The sequence below is a fragment of the Tachypleus tridentatus genome, chromosome 3 (assembly GCF_004210375.1).
Source record: "Tachypleus tridentatus isolate NWPU-2018 chromosome 3, ASM421037v1, whole genome shotgun sequence".
NCBI classification, from domain to species: Eukaryota; Metazoa; Arthropoda; class Merostomata; order Xiphosura; family Limulidae; genus Tachypleus; species Tachypleus tridentatus.
In genome coordinates, this window is record NC_134827.1 from 59,802,333 (window position 1) to 59,819,945 (window position 17,613).

Consider the following 17,613-nt stretch of genomic DNA (forward strand, 5'->3'; position numbering starts at 1 on the left):
TGTGAGAGTGGTTAAGCAGGTGATCCTCTTTAGATGGTTTTATGTCTCCTTTCGGTGAAATTATTAAAGGCAAGGTGTCAGTTATTATCATGTGACAAAAATAAGTACAATTTTAACTTTATTGAGGAAACATGTTTTCAATTTGGAATATTTTAGTCATATTGAAATTGATGTCGAGGGTATAGAGATTTCTTTCGCAACATAAAAACGTTTCAAAATATGCTTGACTTTTAGTAGAGCAGTAAGAAAAAAACGTTAGAGATTTATTGGTATATTTGTTGGACAGTGTTCAAAATGTGAGTTTATATCCCTATTATATATATATATATTACTTTTCAGATAAAGAGGTCTCAAAGCCCAAAGCGACGCACGTAAAGAAAAGAAGATAAAAACATTTGAAGATAGGGTGTAGCCTGCACGTGGGGCAAGCAAAATCTAATCATCTGGTATTTGTAAATTTGTTCCAGATGATCACGCAAAGGTACCCAAGCGCTGATAGGTAACTATGTATTCTTCAGATTAATTATCTTTGAAGATGACCTGAGAAGGTTCTGTACTTTATTTTGATTAAAGTGTTAATACCCACACCAGCTGTTTTGCGAATATGTTTTTACTTGGAGTAGGTTTCTCGTCATCACGAATGATAGGTAACTAACTTCTCAATAACACCTATCGTCATCTCTTGGACTGTTCTAATGAAGTAATACAAGTTAACTGTTATTTCTAGCACTTGTCCATGGCTAATAGCTGGACACTAGCCATGGATTTCCTGTTCGTTACGACACCACGTACCACGACTGGCCTAACAAACTACTAAAATGAATGCTTTCTATAATGATTTACATAAGTGTAATTGTTTAACAAGAAATAAACAAATAAAATCTCGGACTGGTATAACCTGATATTTATGGTGCTCGACTCGCACTCTGAGGGTATCGAAGCCTCTTCTCTCAGTTGTAGGAAAGACACAATCTGACAATCACTTGCACTTTTTGATTAGAATAACCCACGATATAACGGTGTATGGTGTTGACTGGCTGCCTTTCAACCAACCTATTACCTCAAAATCTAGTCCTAGAGAGAACAAGTAGTTATACGCCAAATCCAATAGATTATCAATCATATTTCCTCTTCTAGAAAGGAAATAGTTCTAAGTGTTTCTCTACGTCTCTTGATTTTATCAAGATATCTACATCCTAATGAATTATATTACTCCTGAAGTGTACAGTTCAGTTAAGAACATTTTTTCTGTTGAAGTCACACTCCATTTTTTTATATTATTCACTTTTCCCATATTTTATTCGTTTTCAAAATGCCCACCGATAGCTTAGAGATTAGTTTTAGGACTCGTAATACTAAAATCTGGGGCTCAATCAGTGCCTTGGTCATCACGTAGTTACCCCATTTTACAGTTTAAATGTTATATTAGTGTTTAGAGATACAGTGTTGATGTTAGAGAGAAAACGTTTTTCTTGTAAATGTTTAGATTTGTGGTGCTTATTGACGTTCCCTAATGTTGAAATCATGTATGCCATGTTGGACACTGACTTCCAGTCAGTATATATTTTATTGTTAAATGACAGGCATAGATGGTTAGTTATTTATAACGAAGAAACACAGGCTTCTGTGTACCTTTATACTTTTGGTGATTCTATAGTTTGTTTGTTTTTTGAATTTCGCGCAAAGCTACTCGAGGGCTATCTGCGCTAGCCGTCCCTAATTTAACAGTGTAAGACTAGAGGGAAGGCAGCTAGTCATCACCACCCACCGCCGACTCTTGGGCTACTTTTTTACCAACGAATAGTGGGATTGACCGTCACATTATAACGCCCCCACGGCTGAAAGGGCGAGCATGTTTGGTGCGACCGGGATTCGAAGCCGCGACCCTCGAATTACTAGTCGAACGCCTTAGCACACTAGGCCATGCCGGACCCTCGTAATTGTTTCGAGTCCAGTTTTATGAATATAGAACCACGAAGTTCAGAAGAATTTCAGTGCGGACAGCTTATTTGATATTCGCTTAGTAATATTGTTTGTTGATCGGTTGGTTTATTGACAGCTAAGCACAATGGGCTATCTGTTGTAAGCTATTAATTATTGTTGAAATGGCAAAGTTTAAAATAGAGAATCAAAATTCTTCTTTGAATGACAATAAAAATTTTAAAATTCCGTAACATAAATATGAAACATTGTAATTTATAACGTTCTTAAAATTGATAATACAACTGTTTCTCTCATTCGGAATCGATTTTGTTTGATAACATGGTATTTTTGAAAGCATATAATGATTAGAATTTGTGAAAGAACAGTAAAGTTTTCTTCTCAAAAATAAAACTTTTTACAAAATAAATTTTAAATAACTCTGAAAACCTAGAATGATTCAATTTTTTTCAACTACTGAAACAAATGTACAACTTTCCTTATATTTTGGCAAGGTGGACATGCACTAATTGACTACTTTACCAAGACCAAAGTTTAATATCTGGTTGACCACCTTTATGGTAACTTATTAGAAATTACGTGGAATCCGAATTCAAAGTGGTAAGAGAGCATTTTGATTTCTTCACGTAGAGCTGGAGGTCAGAGAGAGAAGATGACCAGCTGGTGTTCATGTCAGGTTCTTAGTTGTAGAACTTACCACTGTATAGTTTGATTAAAGAAGAAACCGTTATAGTGTGTTAAGGTGTTATATATGCTTATGATTCAACAAAGAGACTAATATGTATCAAGCACATCAATCTACACCAACGTGATTTTTTGCAGCTAAATATTAGTGTGATAAAAGTTGCTACTGAAGACATAAATAAAATAAAAACTCACTTTTCGTATAAAGCTAGGATTGGAAAGTTGACAGTATCTACATACCACTAGCTAATTTATTCAGAAAATCTCCCTAGACTACAATGAAAATACACGGAATTTGAAAGATTAATTGATAACTGACTTAATGAACAAAGATTTATGATTTTAAACGGTTCATGTTCCTCCTTTATACACAAATGAAGTTCATTTCTGATAAACGATCTTTCGTAACGTTTTTGAAGGTGCAGAACTATTGACGTGGCACTGGTCTTCATTCGTCGTTGATGAAGCTGTTAGAGGGCTTCCGGCTGAAGAGGTGCAACCCTCGAAAAACATGATACAGGAAAAGAAAAGATAATTGTAGAAAGTGATGAGAAAAAAATATAACGTTTTTTATTCCTGTTGTAAGAAATTCTATCTTCTCTGTCAAAATTAATATTTCTAAATATACAAGGAAGCAGTTGCTCATGTAGTTCAATCGCGACTTTCATATGCCAGTGAATTTTATGGTGAAACATCAGTCCGTAACTGTTAAAGATTAAATCAGGAATGTTATTAATTAATGTCTTCAATGCTCTGAAACAAATTTAAAGATTATATCAGTTTCGACCCAGTTGAGGAGTAAAAACGAAATAATTTTTCAGCGATTGTTGAAGTTGTTTGTTTTCAGGAAATTCGCGCGAAGATACACGGGGACTCTCTGAGTTAGCCGTCCCTAATTTAGGAGTGTAAAACTATAGGGAAGACAGCTACTAATCACCACCCACCGCCAACTCTTGGGCTACTCTTTTTACAAATGAATAGTGGGATTGACCGTTACCCCCACGGCTAAAAAGGCGAGCGTGTTTGATGCGACAGGGATTCGAACTCGCGACTTTCTGATTAGGAGTCGAGCTCCCTAACCATCTGGTCATACCGGGTCTAAAAGGTTTAGATTCACAGCGATCAAATCATACAGTATACATACTTAAGTCTTGTATTCTTTCATAAAGCATGAGTGTGTGTTTTTCTTATAGGAAAGCAACATTGGGCTATCTGCTTTAATCCACTGAGAGGAATCGAACCCCTGATTTTAGCGTTGTAAATCCGTAAACTTACCGCTGTACCAGTGGGGGACTTTTACAAAGCAAGTGAAATAAAAGGAACTTTCAAGTTGCTTTCTTGTTCATTTCGTTAAAAATAAATCATTAATGTAATTATTTCTACCAGAAGCACTTCTAAGAATTCTACAACAGCACTTAAAGTTCTTTTTTTTTTAGCTATAATTATTATTCTCTCTTTTCGAAAAATTGTAATAAAGTTTGAAGCTTAATCGATAAATCTTCCCATTCACCGAACTTTCTCTCAGCCTCAGATTTGTTTCATTCATAGCTGAATTCTTTATTGCGAATGCTGTGGTACTTAATTTGAACTTTTCTATAGAATAACAATATAATATTTAAGAATTATTTATTGCGAATGCTGTGGTACTTAATTTGAACTTTTCTATAGAATAACAATATAATATTTAAGAATTATAGCCTGGAGCTTACACTTATCTTTTCTCTCCCTAGCTGTAGTTAATATTTTTTAAAGTATTCTATCAATTCGTATTTTTAACGAATATATCTAATAAGTGTGACGTAACTTCCGAAACTTTATGTTGACCAAATTTTACGGGTTGTCTGTTTTTAATATATTTTCTTTCGACACAATATTTCAAAAGTAAGTGGAATAAAACCAACGATTTCTTTTCTATTCCATTCTTTGTTGCATCTTTTAGTATTCGTTTATTTGGTGTGTGTTTCTATGGTGATTTTCTCTATCAGTAAAACTTGTACATAATTTTTTGAACATTTTATATCAGAATTACGTGCATTATACATTATTTGGTTTGTCAACTTCTACAGGTTAAGTTCAAAGGTCTACTATGATTTGACCTGGTTCTACTGCTATCTATGCAAGCTGTGGACCGCGGAATCAAAAGTTTTAATCGAACATTCCTGCACTTTCAACCATTTGGTATTATAATATGATGATCAATCGCACTATACGTTAGTAAAGAGCATCCCACAAATTGAAGTTGGTGGTGTTGACAAGCTAAATCCCATCTAGTCTATCACTTGAAAGTAGTGCTGTTCAAAATTTAATACAAACAAATAAACCTACGAAGATTTTGCGCTTGAAGGAAACCGGTTAGACGCAGTTATCACTAATAAACTTTTAGTCCAGACATTAAGTGACCAAGTACTTCTTCTAATATTAATACTAACAATGCTGCTTACACAGTGACCAAGTACTTCTTCTGATATTAATACTAACAATGCTGCTTACACAGTGACCAAGTACTTCTTCTTATATTAATACTAACAATGCTGCTTACAAAGTGACCAAGTACTTCTTCTGATATTAATACTAACAATGCTGCTTACACAGTGACCAAGTACTTCTTCTAATATTAATACTAACAACGCTGCTTACACAGTGACCAAGTACTTCTTCTAATATTAATACTAACAATGCTGGTTACACAGTGACTAAGTACTTCTTCTAATATTAATACTAACAACGCTGCTTAAACAGTGTTTGTTTGTTTGGTTGGAATTTCGCACAAAGCTACTCGAGGGCTATCTGTGCTAGCCGTCCCTAATTTAGCAGTGTAAGACTAGAGGGAAGGCAGCTAGTCATCACCACCCACCGCCAACTCTTGGGCTACTCTTTTACCAACGAAAAGTGGGATTGACCGTCACATTATACGCCCCCACGGCTGGGAGGGCGAGCATGTTTAGCGCGACGCGGGCGCGAACCCGCGACCCTCGGATTACGAGTCGCACGCCTCACGCGCTTGGCCATGCCGGGCCATCTTAAACAGTGACCAAGTACTTCTTCTAATATTAATACTAACAACGCTGCTTACACAGTGACCAACTACTTCTTCTAATATTAATACTAACAACGCTGCTTACACAGTGACCAAGTACTTCTTCTAATATTAATACTAACAACGCTGGTTACACAGTGACCAAGTACTTCTTCTAATATTAATACTAACAATGCTGGTTACACAGTGACCAAGTATGTCTTCTAATATTAATACTAACAATGCTGCTTACACAGTGACCAAGTACTTCTTCTAATATTAATACTAACAATGCTGCTTACACAGTGACCAAGTACTTCTTCTAATATTAATGCTAACAATGCTGGTTACACAGTGACCAAGTACTTCTTCTAATATTAATACTAACAACGCTGCTTACACAGTGACCAAGTACTTCTTCTAATATTAATACTAACAACGCTGCTTACACAGTGACCAACTACTTTTTCTAATATTAATACTAACAACGCTGCTTACACAGCGATCAAGTACTTCTTCTAATATTAATACTAACAATGCTGGTTACACAGTGACCAAGTACTTCTTCTAATATTTATACTAACAACGCTGGTTACACAGTGACCCAGTACTTCTTCTGATATTAATACTAACAATGCTGCTTACACAGTGACCAAGTATTTCTTCTAATATTAATACTAACAATGCTGCTTACACAGTGACCAAGTATTTCTTCTAATATTAATGCTAACAATGCTGGTTACACAGTGACCAAGTACTTCTTCTAATATTAATACTAACAATGCTGGTTACACAGTGACCCAGTACTTCTTCTGATATTAATACTAACAATGCTGCTTACACAGTGACCAAGTATTTCTTCTAATATTAATACTAACAATGCTGCTTACACAGTGACCAAGTACTTCTTCTAATATTAATGCTAACAATGCTGGTTACACAGTGACCAAGTACTTCTTCTAATATTAATGCTAACAATGCTGGTTACACAGTGACCAAGTACTTCTTCTAATATTAATACTAACAATGCTGCTCACACACGTTTCTTCAAGTATTTTCAGACCAATGTTCTGTCGAAACATGTAGCATATTTTCTGTTTGTTTGTTTTGAATTTCGCGCAAAACTACACGAAGGTTATCTGCTCTAGTCGTCCCTAATTTAGCAGTGTAAGACTAGAGGGAAGGCAGCTAGTCATCACCAGCACCCGCCAACTCTTGGGCTACTCTTTTAGCAACGAATAGTTATAACGCCCCCACAGCTGAAAGAGCGAGCATGTTTGGTGCGACCGGGATTCGAACCCGCGACCCTCGGATTTCGAGTCTCACGCCTTAACACGCTTGGCCATGCCGGACCCATAGCATATTTTACAGTTGGTTATTATATTTAGGTTCTTCCATACCTGCGTTTTGTGGTATGAATATTTCAAACTGGTTAGAAGGCCTAGTGTCTTTTATGACGAGTACTAAAATTATATATAAATAAGTGCGGTTTACGGACTTGAGTCAAATTTATATTTTCGTGATACATATGTGTATCACGTATTTTGTATTGTAAATTTGTAAGCGTAAGTTCAGTTTTTTGGTCTCTTTTGCTTGGCTTTTATTATAATTATTATGTACAAGGAGTTATTTCTCTTAGTCCGTGTAGAGCTTACAAAAATTATTAGCCCCTGGGCTCTCACAACCTTAAATACGCCACTATCAATGCGAATTGTTACTAAAGAAAGTTTCAAATTATATGAGTGATGTAAAAATGAGACAAAAAGTAAAGAAACATTGACATATGAATTATATCGTAAAATAATAATTTAAAAGCTTTTTATCTTTTATTACAATGGTTACATTGTACTTCTTTCAGTTACGGTATCAATATTAGTTATAAAATTGCTTGTTGAAGCAGAAAAACATGAAATTCTACCATTACGGTAACGAACGATTTCCTATTAAGTTACGAGCTAGAAACGCACAACGGCAGCAGAAATAATTTTTTTTTTAATGACAGTTTTTACCCAACACTTACAACTTGAATTTGGTATTGTAATACAAGATAAAAAACCTATACTTATATCAAAAGCTTCCAACCTATAATTGGTTTGCTTTCTATAACTGTACATTTAACATTCCTGCTCTGATAAAACTTGAAACATCCAAATAATTGAAAACAAAACTGAATGTAAAAAAAATGCGTTTCTTAAACGTAGTAGCAGTTAAGAAAGTGCGTTTTATATTATCGGAAGTTAAATATAGAGAAATATACGACATTTCAAATACAAATATTGTATTGAATAACACAAAGTACCACTGCTAAAACATATTAAACGTCACTTTACAGCTAAAGTTGACTGTATATAAATACACTACATTTTAACTGCACATACAACACAGAATAACACAAAGAACCGTAGTTTTAACATTTGAAATAACCATCGAAAATTGAAAAATGCCGTTATTGAGAAATGCCTGGTTCACAATCTGATACAACTGCACTAAATGGTTGTACATACGTTAAACAATGAACGGAACCGGCCATAGACTAGCGTTAGTGTCGAATTTGTGTTGTTCTAACCCCTTGTCACAAAAATAATAAAAAAATGCGTTTCGCATTTTAACCTGCAACTGCGTTACGTTTATGTTACATATTGTTGTCTACGTCATGCAGACTTTACGGATGTCTGTTGCGTAGCTTCGTGATTAATAACAAGTATATAAACATAACTCATTAAATAGGTTTAATTATTGAAGTAAAAAGGAAGTTACGTTTCACTGTATGAGAAAAATAATTTTAATGCAAATATAACTAATTTTTCCAAACCGACTTCTACACAAGCTTGTTCCGTTTTAAACCACACCGTTCGAGTGAATATCAAATATAAGTGCGGTTATTTCATGCGGTTTGTACTAACAGTACAACACCAAAGGATAATCATCTTTCCTAACTTAGTAATACAATTTTAGTGCTGAACTACTGTCGCAAATATAGTACAATATTTATCATACTCACATAAACTTACATTAATACCCCAGAAATTATCACACCCTAAAAATGCCGAGAATAATATTTTCCCTGGGCATTTTTATATACTGAATTTGAAACCCAAATCAGTTTTATCGTTATTTGCTGGTTACGAGTCGAACGCCTTAATCCACCTGGCCATGCCGGGCCCGCTGGATTCCTACTTAGGTCAAAGGGTACTTTTATGGATATTTTGATAAGGTTTTGAACGAAACGTATCGAATATACTGAATAGAATATTTTTTTCGTATTTTCCATTAAGTTATATACCAAATTTTATCATAATGTCTATGAAATATAAAAGCAGATATGGTTCGTGCTTTTAAGTTGTACAAGAAAATACGCCAGCTTTATAAAGTGCGGGACCCTTACTATATAACGTATGTACATATAGATATTTACTTTTAATCTTACATCATCACTATTAAACGTATGTACATATAGATATTTACATTTAATGTTAGATCATCACTATATAACGTATTTACATATAGATATTTACAATTATTGTTAGAACACTATCAAATAATAAATAGTTTAAAGTAATTTAATGCATTTATTTCTGATTCTGGTTAGTAATCTAGAGTCATAAGAGCTTTTGGTTATTGATAATTATAAAGCTATTTATCTAGATATTTACTTTAACGTCATATTTTTAAAGGTACTGACTTTATCAGCTTTTTTTTTCTTTATTTAATTATGATTTCTTTTTTGTTGTATACTTACTTGTCAGTCTGGCTAGCTGTTTATCTGGTTTCGAACTGGTCACTTATATTCAAAAACGTTTACTTGTAACAGTTATAGATGTTTAATTTGTCCGCTGCCATGGATACTCAAAACGTACGACAAGATATAGTAGTTTGTGAAATGGATAATGTTATTTATCTTTTAACTTCTGCTGTATGTAGTCTTATATATGTAAGCTAAGCCTAAATTCTAATCCTTTATACATTAAGAATAACTTACAAAGTTAAAAGGGTTTTTCTCTTGAAATAGAAATACACCATTTTAATAAACACTCGTTTAATAATGTTATAATAACCATTTTAGATAACCAATAGTTAAAACAAAATTATTAACAGAGAGAGAGGAATATTAGATTTTAAAAGAAAACATCCTTTAACCCTACAAATTAAATCAGGATTTTCAATATAAAAATATATGAACCATCAAGTAAAAATATTTGTATGAACACTACAATTCATATTTGTAATTATTAGCACTAGGGGTAAAAGGAAAAAGAAAAGTAAATTTAAAAAATAAGAAAATTAGATGTTTTCCAAAGTATGTGTTAAATTTTGATCTTAATAACAGCCCGGCATGGCCAGGTAATCCGAGGGTCGCGGGTTCGAATCCCAGTCGCACCAAACATAGTCGCCCTTTCAGCCGTGGGAGCGTTAGATTGTTACGATCAATCCCACTATTCGTTGGTAAAAGAGTAGCCCAAGAGTTGGCTGTGGGTGGTGATAGCTAGCTGCCTTCTCTCTAGTCTTCCACTGCTAAATTAGGGATGGCTAGAGCAGATAGCCCTCGAGTAGCTTTGCGCGAAATTCAAAACAAACAATCTTAATAATAGTTATATCGAATATTTAGTATTTGATGTAATAAAATATAAATTAAAATGTAATCAAGTAACATTATTTTGTAACATGAAATATGAAATACATGATTTTTTTAAAGAAAAGAACTTAATCCTTCAGAAATAGATAATTTACTTTGTATTTGTAGTAACAATGAATCTAGGAACAATTTTTACAATCTATATAGTAACAGGTAATTTAGAAGTAATATAACATAAATAATTAAAACAATTTTTTTTAAAGTAATATTTAACTTCAAATAAAATATACAAATAACTCTGAATCTTAACGAAATAAAAATAATAAAATAATATTAATAATAAAATAATATTAATAATATTAATAATAAAATAATATTAATAATATTAATAATAAAATAATATTAATAATATTAATAATAAAATAATATTAATAATAAAATAATATTAATAATATTAATAATAAAATAATATTAATAATAAAATAATATTAATAATAAAATAATATTAATAAAAAATAATATTAATAATCAAATAATATTAATAATAAAATAATATTAATAATATTAATAATAAAATAATATTAATAATATTAATAATAAAATAATATTAATAATAAAAATAATATTAATAATATTAATAATAAAAATAATATTAATAATATTAATAATTATATTATTAAAATAAGGAAAAACATTTCCCATTGTGTTTTTATTTTCAGCAGAAACTTTATGTTATTAAATAATATAAACAACTCAATTAATAAACTTACGAACAGATTGGCTGTTTATATATGCAAAAATGACTCGTTTGGGTTGAGAAAATATTTTACGTAGAGGAGCGAACAATCGTCAAGTTCACAAAGAAAGAAAGAGGTAACTGACCGGAAGCTGACCACATGTATGGAAGGGGTTGTGCAATTGAATGTCGGAATGTAGAGGGCGGTGTTAGAGGTTTGAATATATAATTTTATTTTATTATATTTAATATTGGTATAAAGGCGTCCCGTTATATTGGTTTATTTTGGGTTTAAGTTGTTGTATAAGTAAGGCTTCTTTAATTTTGCGTTTGTTTATGTTTGTTTCTTTATTTAGTATTTGAGTGTTTTCTATGGTTATATTTTGTTTACTTGAGTTGCAGTGTTCGAAAACGTGTGAAGGTGACCTTTTATGTTCTTTGAATCTGGTTTCCATTTTTCTACTTGTTTCTCCAATATAGAAGTCGTTGCAGTTATCACATTGTATTTTATAAATAATGTTGGTGTGGTGTTTGTCAGTGTAGTTTTTACATAGTATAGACCTCAGTTTTGTGTTTGGTTTTTGAATAAATTTGGTATTAACTGAACTGTCATATTTTGTTACTAGTTTTTGTCAAATGTTCGTTATTTGTCTGCTGATGTCGGGAATATATGGTATACAGCAGTATATGGTTTCGTGGTTTTTTGATTCGTAAGATATATTTACTTTAGTTGGCTGATTTTGCTTTCTGTCTAGGTGTGTGCGTATAATGTTTTCTACGGTTTGTGGAGGAAACTTATTGATGTTGATGAAGTATTGTTTTATTTTGTCTAATTCATCGTTAATTTTATCTGGTGAGCATAGTTTTATGGCTGTGTTTATTTGGTTTCTTAGTATGTTGAATTTTTGTTTTGTTTCATGTGCTGAGTCCCAAGGAATGTATAATCCAGTATGGGTGATTTTTCGGTGGATTTCGGTTTTAAATTGTGTGTTGGTTCTTGTAATTTTGAGGTTAACAAATGACATTTGATTGCTTTCTTCCTGTTCACATGTGAAGTTAATGTTGGGATGTATAGAGTTAATGTGATTGAAAAATTAAGTGTTTGTTCTGTAGATCTGAATCCCGCAACCGTGTCATCTACATATCTGTACCAGTATAGTGGTGGATGTAATGCTGTGTTAATTGCTTGTGTTTCAACTTGTGTCATAAAAATATTGTCTAGAACTGGTGATACTGGGTTGCCCATGCTTAGGCCATTTGTTTGTATATAGTTTTGGTTGTTGAACATGAAGTTTGTCTTTATCGTGGTGAATTGTATGAGGGTTGCTAACTGGTTACTGGGAATGCCTATAGTTGGGTTAGGGTCTCGGATATAGAGTTCTAAGGTTATCTTGCAGGCTTCAGTGGTTGGAACTTCTGTAAAGAGGGATATAACATCGAAACTGGCCATTAAGGCTTTATGATTAAGTTGATTTAGATTAGACTTGAAATTAAAAGAGTCTTTGATGAATGAGCTGGCTGATGTTACATATTTGGAGAATGCCCATGCTATGTATTTACCAAGATTGTAATTAAACGATTCATATGTTGACATTATTGGTCGTAATGGACAATCTGGTTTATGAGGTTTGGGGATGCCGTATATTTGCGGTGTACGTGAGTCGGTTTTACGTAGGTAGGAATAAAGTGTTTGTGAAATTGTGTTGGCTTTTTTTCATTTTTAGTAGTAATTTGTTTAGTTGCATCTCGTGTGTCTTTCTTGGATTTGTGTGTATTGGTTTAAATTTGTTCGTGTCTGATAGGAAGTTCTTCATTTTTTGGATGTATTCATTCGTGTTCATTTTGACTTTATCTGCTTTTAGAATTTTTATGTTTTTGTCATGTATATATATATACATAAGGGAACAGTCATTTAAAAATGTTTAAACGTTAAAGGCTACTTTAGTGAATAAATCGTGATGACTGGACCTTTATCACTATATTCTCATCAATTGTACTTGTTTTTTTACATAAAATTTCAACTGTAACTTAGACAACAAGTGTATTAAGTCTTCACCTTAATTAAGTATAAGTAAACACATAGTCAACAGTTTTGTAACAATATCTTAACCATCCTGATTTTAACAATGTTACAAATTGTATTTTTATCATTTCTTTTAAACTAGCTTATAGTTTGACATCATGAGTTTTATTTTTTCTTTGTAAGCTCTCTATATTCTTGGTAATGAACTTTTGTTTAACGGTTCGAGAAAACACGAAAATTCTGATAAAAAATCTGTGTTTTTCTTGCTTGGAATGAAGAATAATATTAAATAAGTTCAAATAAATAAAATAAAAAATATTAAAGTGTCGTAATTAATACTTCATGTAGCTTTACTTTTCATTTTTCGTCATGTTACTAAGAGATGTAAGATGTAATTTCGTCATGTTACTAAGAGATGCAAGATGTAATTTCGTCATGTTACTAAGAGATGTGATATGTAATTTCGTCATGTTACTAAGAGATGTCAGATGTAATTTCGTCATGTTACTAAGAGATGTGAGATGTAATTTCGTCATGTTACTAAGAGATGTCAGATGTAATTTCGTCATGTTACTAAGAGATGTGAGATGTAATTTCGTTATGTTACTAAGAGATGTGATATGTAATTTTGTCATGTTACTAAGAGATGTGATATGTAATTTCGTCATGTTACTAAGAGATGTGAGATTAATTTCGTCATGTTACTAAGAGATGTGAGATGTAATTTCGTCATGTTACTAAGAGATGTGAGATGTAATTTCGTCATGTTACTAAGAGATGTCAGATGTAATTTCGTCATGTTACTAAGAGATGTCAGATGTAATTTCGTCATGTTACTAAGAGATGTAAGATGTAATTTCGTCATGTACTAAGAGATGTAAGATGAAAAGATGGAAGGGAAACTAAAAAACTGTTATTATTGGAGGCATTTTTTTTTAAATTTCGCAATAAATAACTCAAGGGCAATCTGTGTTAGCCATCCTATAGTCCTGAAGTGATAGAACAGAGAGAAGGTAGCTAGTCAACACCATCAGCTCTTGGGTTGCTTTAAACCAGGGGTTCCCAACCTTTTGGCACTCCCGACCCCTTACCTAAAAGTGTGAAACCCATGTGACCCCCTACTTAGGGCTTACTATCAGCAGCTTAATTTTTCTTTTATTTTCTGTGAAGGAGAGGGGAAAAAAAACATCTAAAATATTTAAAAATTCTGTAATTATTTATTAGCAAATTAAATCACATTGGTCCAACCTGAATTTACAAAAATAACATATATTTCTTAAAATAATATGAACATAGGTTTGAAGAGCTATCCAACCCAGCTAGTGAGATGCCTGATGTTGCATTTTAGCAGCAAGCTTTGAAATTCGTGGCCGAGCGTTTGTTAGACCCAGTCTCATGTCATCTCCAACATCCAATCTGTTCCTATTCTTTGTTTTTATATTGACAAGAGTGGAAAATCCTGCCTCACACAAGTAGGTAGAAGCAAATGGAACAAGGACACATAAAGCTATCATGCTGACTTTGGAGTATGACTGATACATAGCGCACCAGAACTGAGTCACGGATTTCACATTGAAGAGATCACGAGCTGAAGAGTCATTCCTTAGATCCAGAAATTCATCTTGGATATCATCTGGGATGCTGGATACATCAAGTTCAGTACAAAATGGGTTCCTTACCAGGGCCTCCTGTTCCTGTGATAGCTCAGGGAAGTAACGCTCGACTTCCTTTTCTAGAGACTGAAGATGTTTGGTAATCTCATCCTTGAGGAACTGATCCAGTTGGATCTGAGACTCATCCGTCACTCCACAAAGTTTTTCAAACATAGCGATGTTTCCAAGATTGGTTTTCCGACGCCAGTTCTGCAGTTTGGAAACAAAGGCCCGAAGACTATCTTGAAAAAGGAGAACATGTGTTTCCCTTCCTTGAAGCTTCAAGTTGAGCTTGTTCAGCTGGTCAAAAATGTCGGCTAGGTACGCAACCCTTTTATTCCATGCTTCATCTTCGAAGTGAGCTACAAGATCTTTCCTTTCTTGAGTCTTCAAGAATAGCTTTATTTCATCTTTCATTTCAAAGCCACGAATAATAACGTTTCCTTTCGACAACCAACGTACTGCTGTGTAGAAGAGAAAGACTTCGTGGTCAGCATTCATGTCTTTGCATAGTTCTTTGAATAGGCGAGTGTTGAGTGCTTGAGTCTTCACATAATTTACAATTTTGATTACAGATTCAAGCACTTCCTGCAGAGAGGCAGGGAGAGTCTTACTGGCGAGAGCATATAGGTGAATCATGCAGTGGATGCCCTTTGCTTGAGGTGATAGCTTCTTCACTCTCGACTGGAATCCTGATTTCGATCCCAGCATAGCCGGTGCCCCATCCGTACAAACCCCACACACGTTTTCCCATTGAAGATCTTCGTCTTGAAAAAAAGTTGAAACTTTTTCCATGACACCATCAGCTTTTGTTGTGGTTTCAAGTGCACTGCAGAATAAGAATTCGTCTTTGATGTCACCTGAATTAATGTATCTCACAAAGACAAGTAACTGAGAACATGAACTTACATCTGTTGACTTGTCGAGCTGAAAGGAGAACAAAGGGGAACCCTTGATTTCAGTCAAAACTTGTTCCTTCACATCCATAGACATTTTCTGTATAGTATTATTTGACAGGGATACTTGCTGCATCTTCTTTGCACTGGCTTCTCCAAGAATAAGATTTACTGCTTTCATCATGCAGGGTTTAAAAAGTGTTTCTCCAATCGTGTGAGGCTTTTTTTTTTTTCGCAATTTCGAATGCAATCTCATATGAAGCTTCCACTACGGCTGCACTCTGCTGCTGAAACGACCCACTTCTATCGATTCTTTGACTTTTAAGACACCGTTCATGCCGTTTGAAAAAATCCAAACCCTTCTTTGCGTGTTCTGGATGTTTCATCTCGAGATGACGTTTGAGTTTTGATGGTTTCATTCACTCTGCACTCAGGACAGCATGGCACAAAACACACTGTGGTTTCTCGATGCCGTCGTTGGCGAGCACAGTGGTGAAGCCAATGTTGAGGTAGCATTCTGAGTATCTGCGCCGTTTAGCCATGGACACAACTCACCTCTACTACTTACTTATCTCCTTGTTAAAATAAAATAAAAATGTTGAATAATGAACGGTTTGGCAACTGTAGATCTTACACTGACTACTTGTTGGGGTGCAGGTAGAGTAGTGATGGGGTAAGTATTGGGAGGGAAGGGAGCGTGGCCAGTCGCGTCATCCACCAATCAGCAACGGACATGTGACTCACGTGTCGACAGCGAGCACACACACACTTAATCACAGCTAAAGAGACACACAAGCATACGTACATGCGCGTGCACTCACATACTCGCTAGTACACACATACATACAGTTGCAGACACATACACATTCACACAGGCACATTCACTCACAGGCACGCATACATACACCCATAATATCACCTAATGACAATGAACTAACGTAGCACACGTTTTGCTTTGCACCGAAACAACAAAAAAAAAAGTAAGAGCATGAAAATGTAATTGATGAAATAAAATTAATGTTATCCCAAGCTACTTCTAACAAGGCTACGCGACTCCCCTGCCAAGGCTTCGCGACCCCCTGGGGGGGGTCGCTACCCACTGGTTGGGAACCCCTGCTTTAAACGAATAATGAAATCCGACAGTCACATTTATAACGCGCCAACTGTCTCTAAACGCGGACTTCGATTTTGTTTTTCAATGGTAACAGGGACGCGAAATTTGGAAACCTGGCCCCATAGAACGGCCCTTTACCCATTAGGCTTCACTATGGCTTGGGTCACAACTTGTATAAATTACTTTAGAGGTAAGAAACAGATGGACAGTTTTTGAAAACTTTGTACTGTTTTAGCGTTTGTAAAGTACACACTTTATCTTAAACATTAGCTATTATTGATTAATTATTGATTAGTATTAAATGCTGATCAAAATAACTACGTGCTCAACAAGAAAAAAATTGAAACCAATATTGAATATATGTTGTTCTCACTTCTTTCCTTACACTGGTTACAATGAGAAGTTTCTTTAATCGTGCCAGTAATCAGCCAGAGAATATGTATTTTAGCAGCATTCTATTAACTAACAACTTGTGTTACCATGAGACTGTTAAATGTTCAAAGTGGCTCACACTAAGCTTGTCTCTGTACAGTAGATGAGAAATTATCTACGTTTGCTTTCTCTAATACTTTAACCAAGTTTTATTTAGCGAAATATAGGTAAATCTAAATATCTTTGTTCATTTTTATTGAATGTTAAAATATTTAACAAATATCAGGGGAATGACTATTCGTTTGTTTATTGAATTTAGAACAAAGCAACTCGAGATCTATGTTTGCTAGTTAACCCTAACTTTGAAGTGATAGACGAGAGGGAAGAAAGGTGGTCAACGCCATCCGCCGTCAAATCTTTGACTAATCTTATCAAACCAAACGGGGAGATTTGGTAATTTTGATGTTACGCACTCGTGTCTTAAAGGAACGGAGCTTGACTTATATATGATGTGTGTTTGATATTTATTTGTAGGACATGAATATTCAAGACACTAGCGTGTATACTCGTACGACATGCTAAACAACTAATTGTTTTATTAATATT

The 17,613-nt window shown here is 34.0% G+C and overlaps 1 protein-coding gene across 1 annotated transcript in view; it reads right to left on the reverse strand.

The window, feature by feature from the left end:
• Positions 1 to 2,880: 2,880 nt before the first annotated feature.
• LOC143246081 (neural cell adhesion molecule 1-like) overlaps positions 2,881 to 17,613 on the reverse strand; it is a 182,746-nt gene continuing 168,013 nt past the window's right edge. Inside the window, exon 13 of the mRNA XM_076492297.1 lies at positions 2,881 to 3,126. Coding sequence (XP_076348412.1) covers positions 3,007 to 3,126 — 120 coding nt within the window. The 3' untranslated portion in view covers positions 2,881 to 3,006. The remainder of the gene's footprint in view (positions 3,127 to 17,613) is intronic.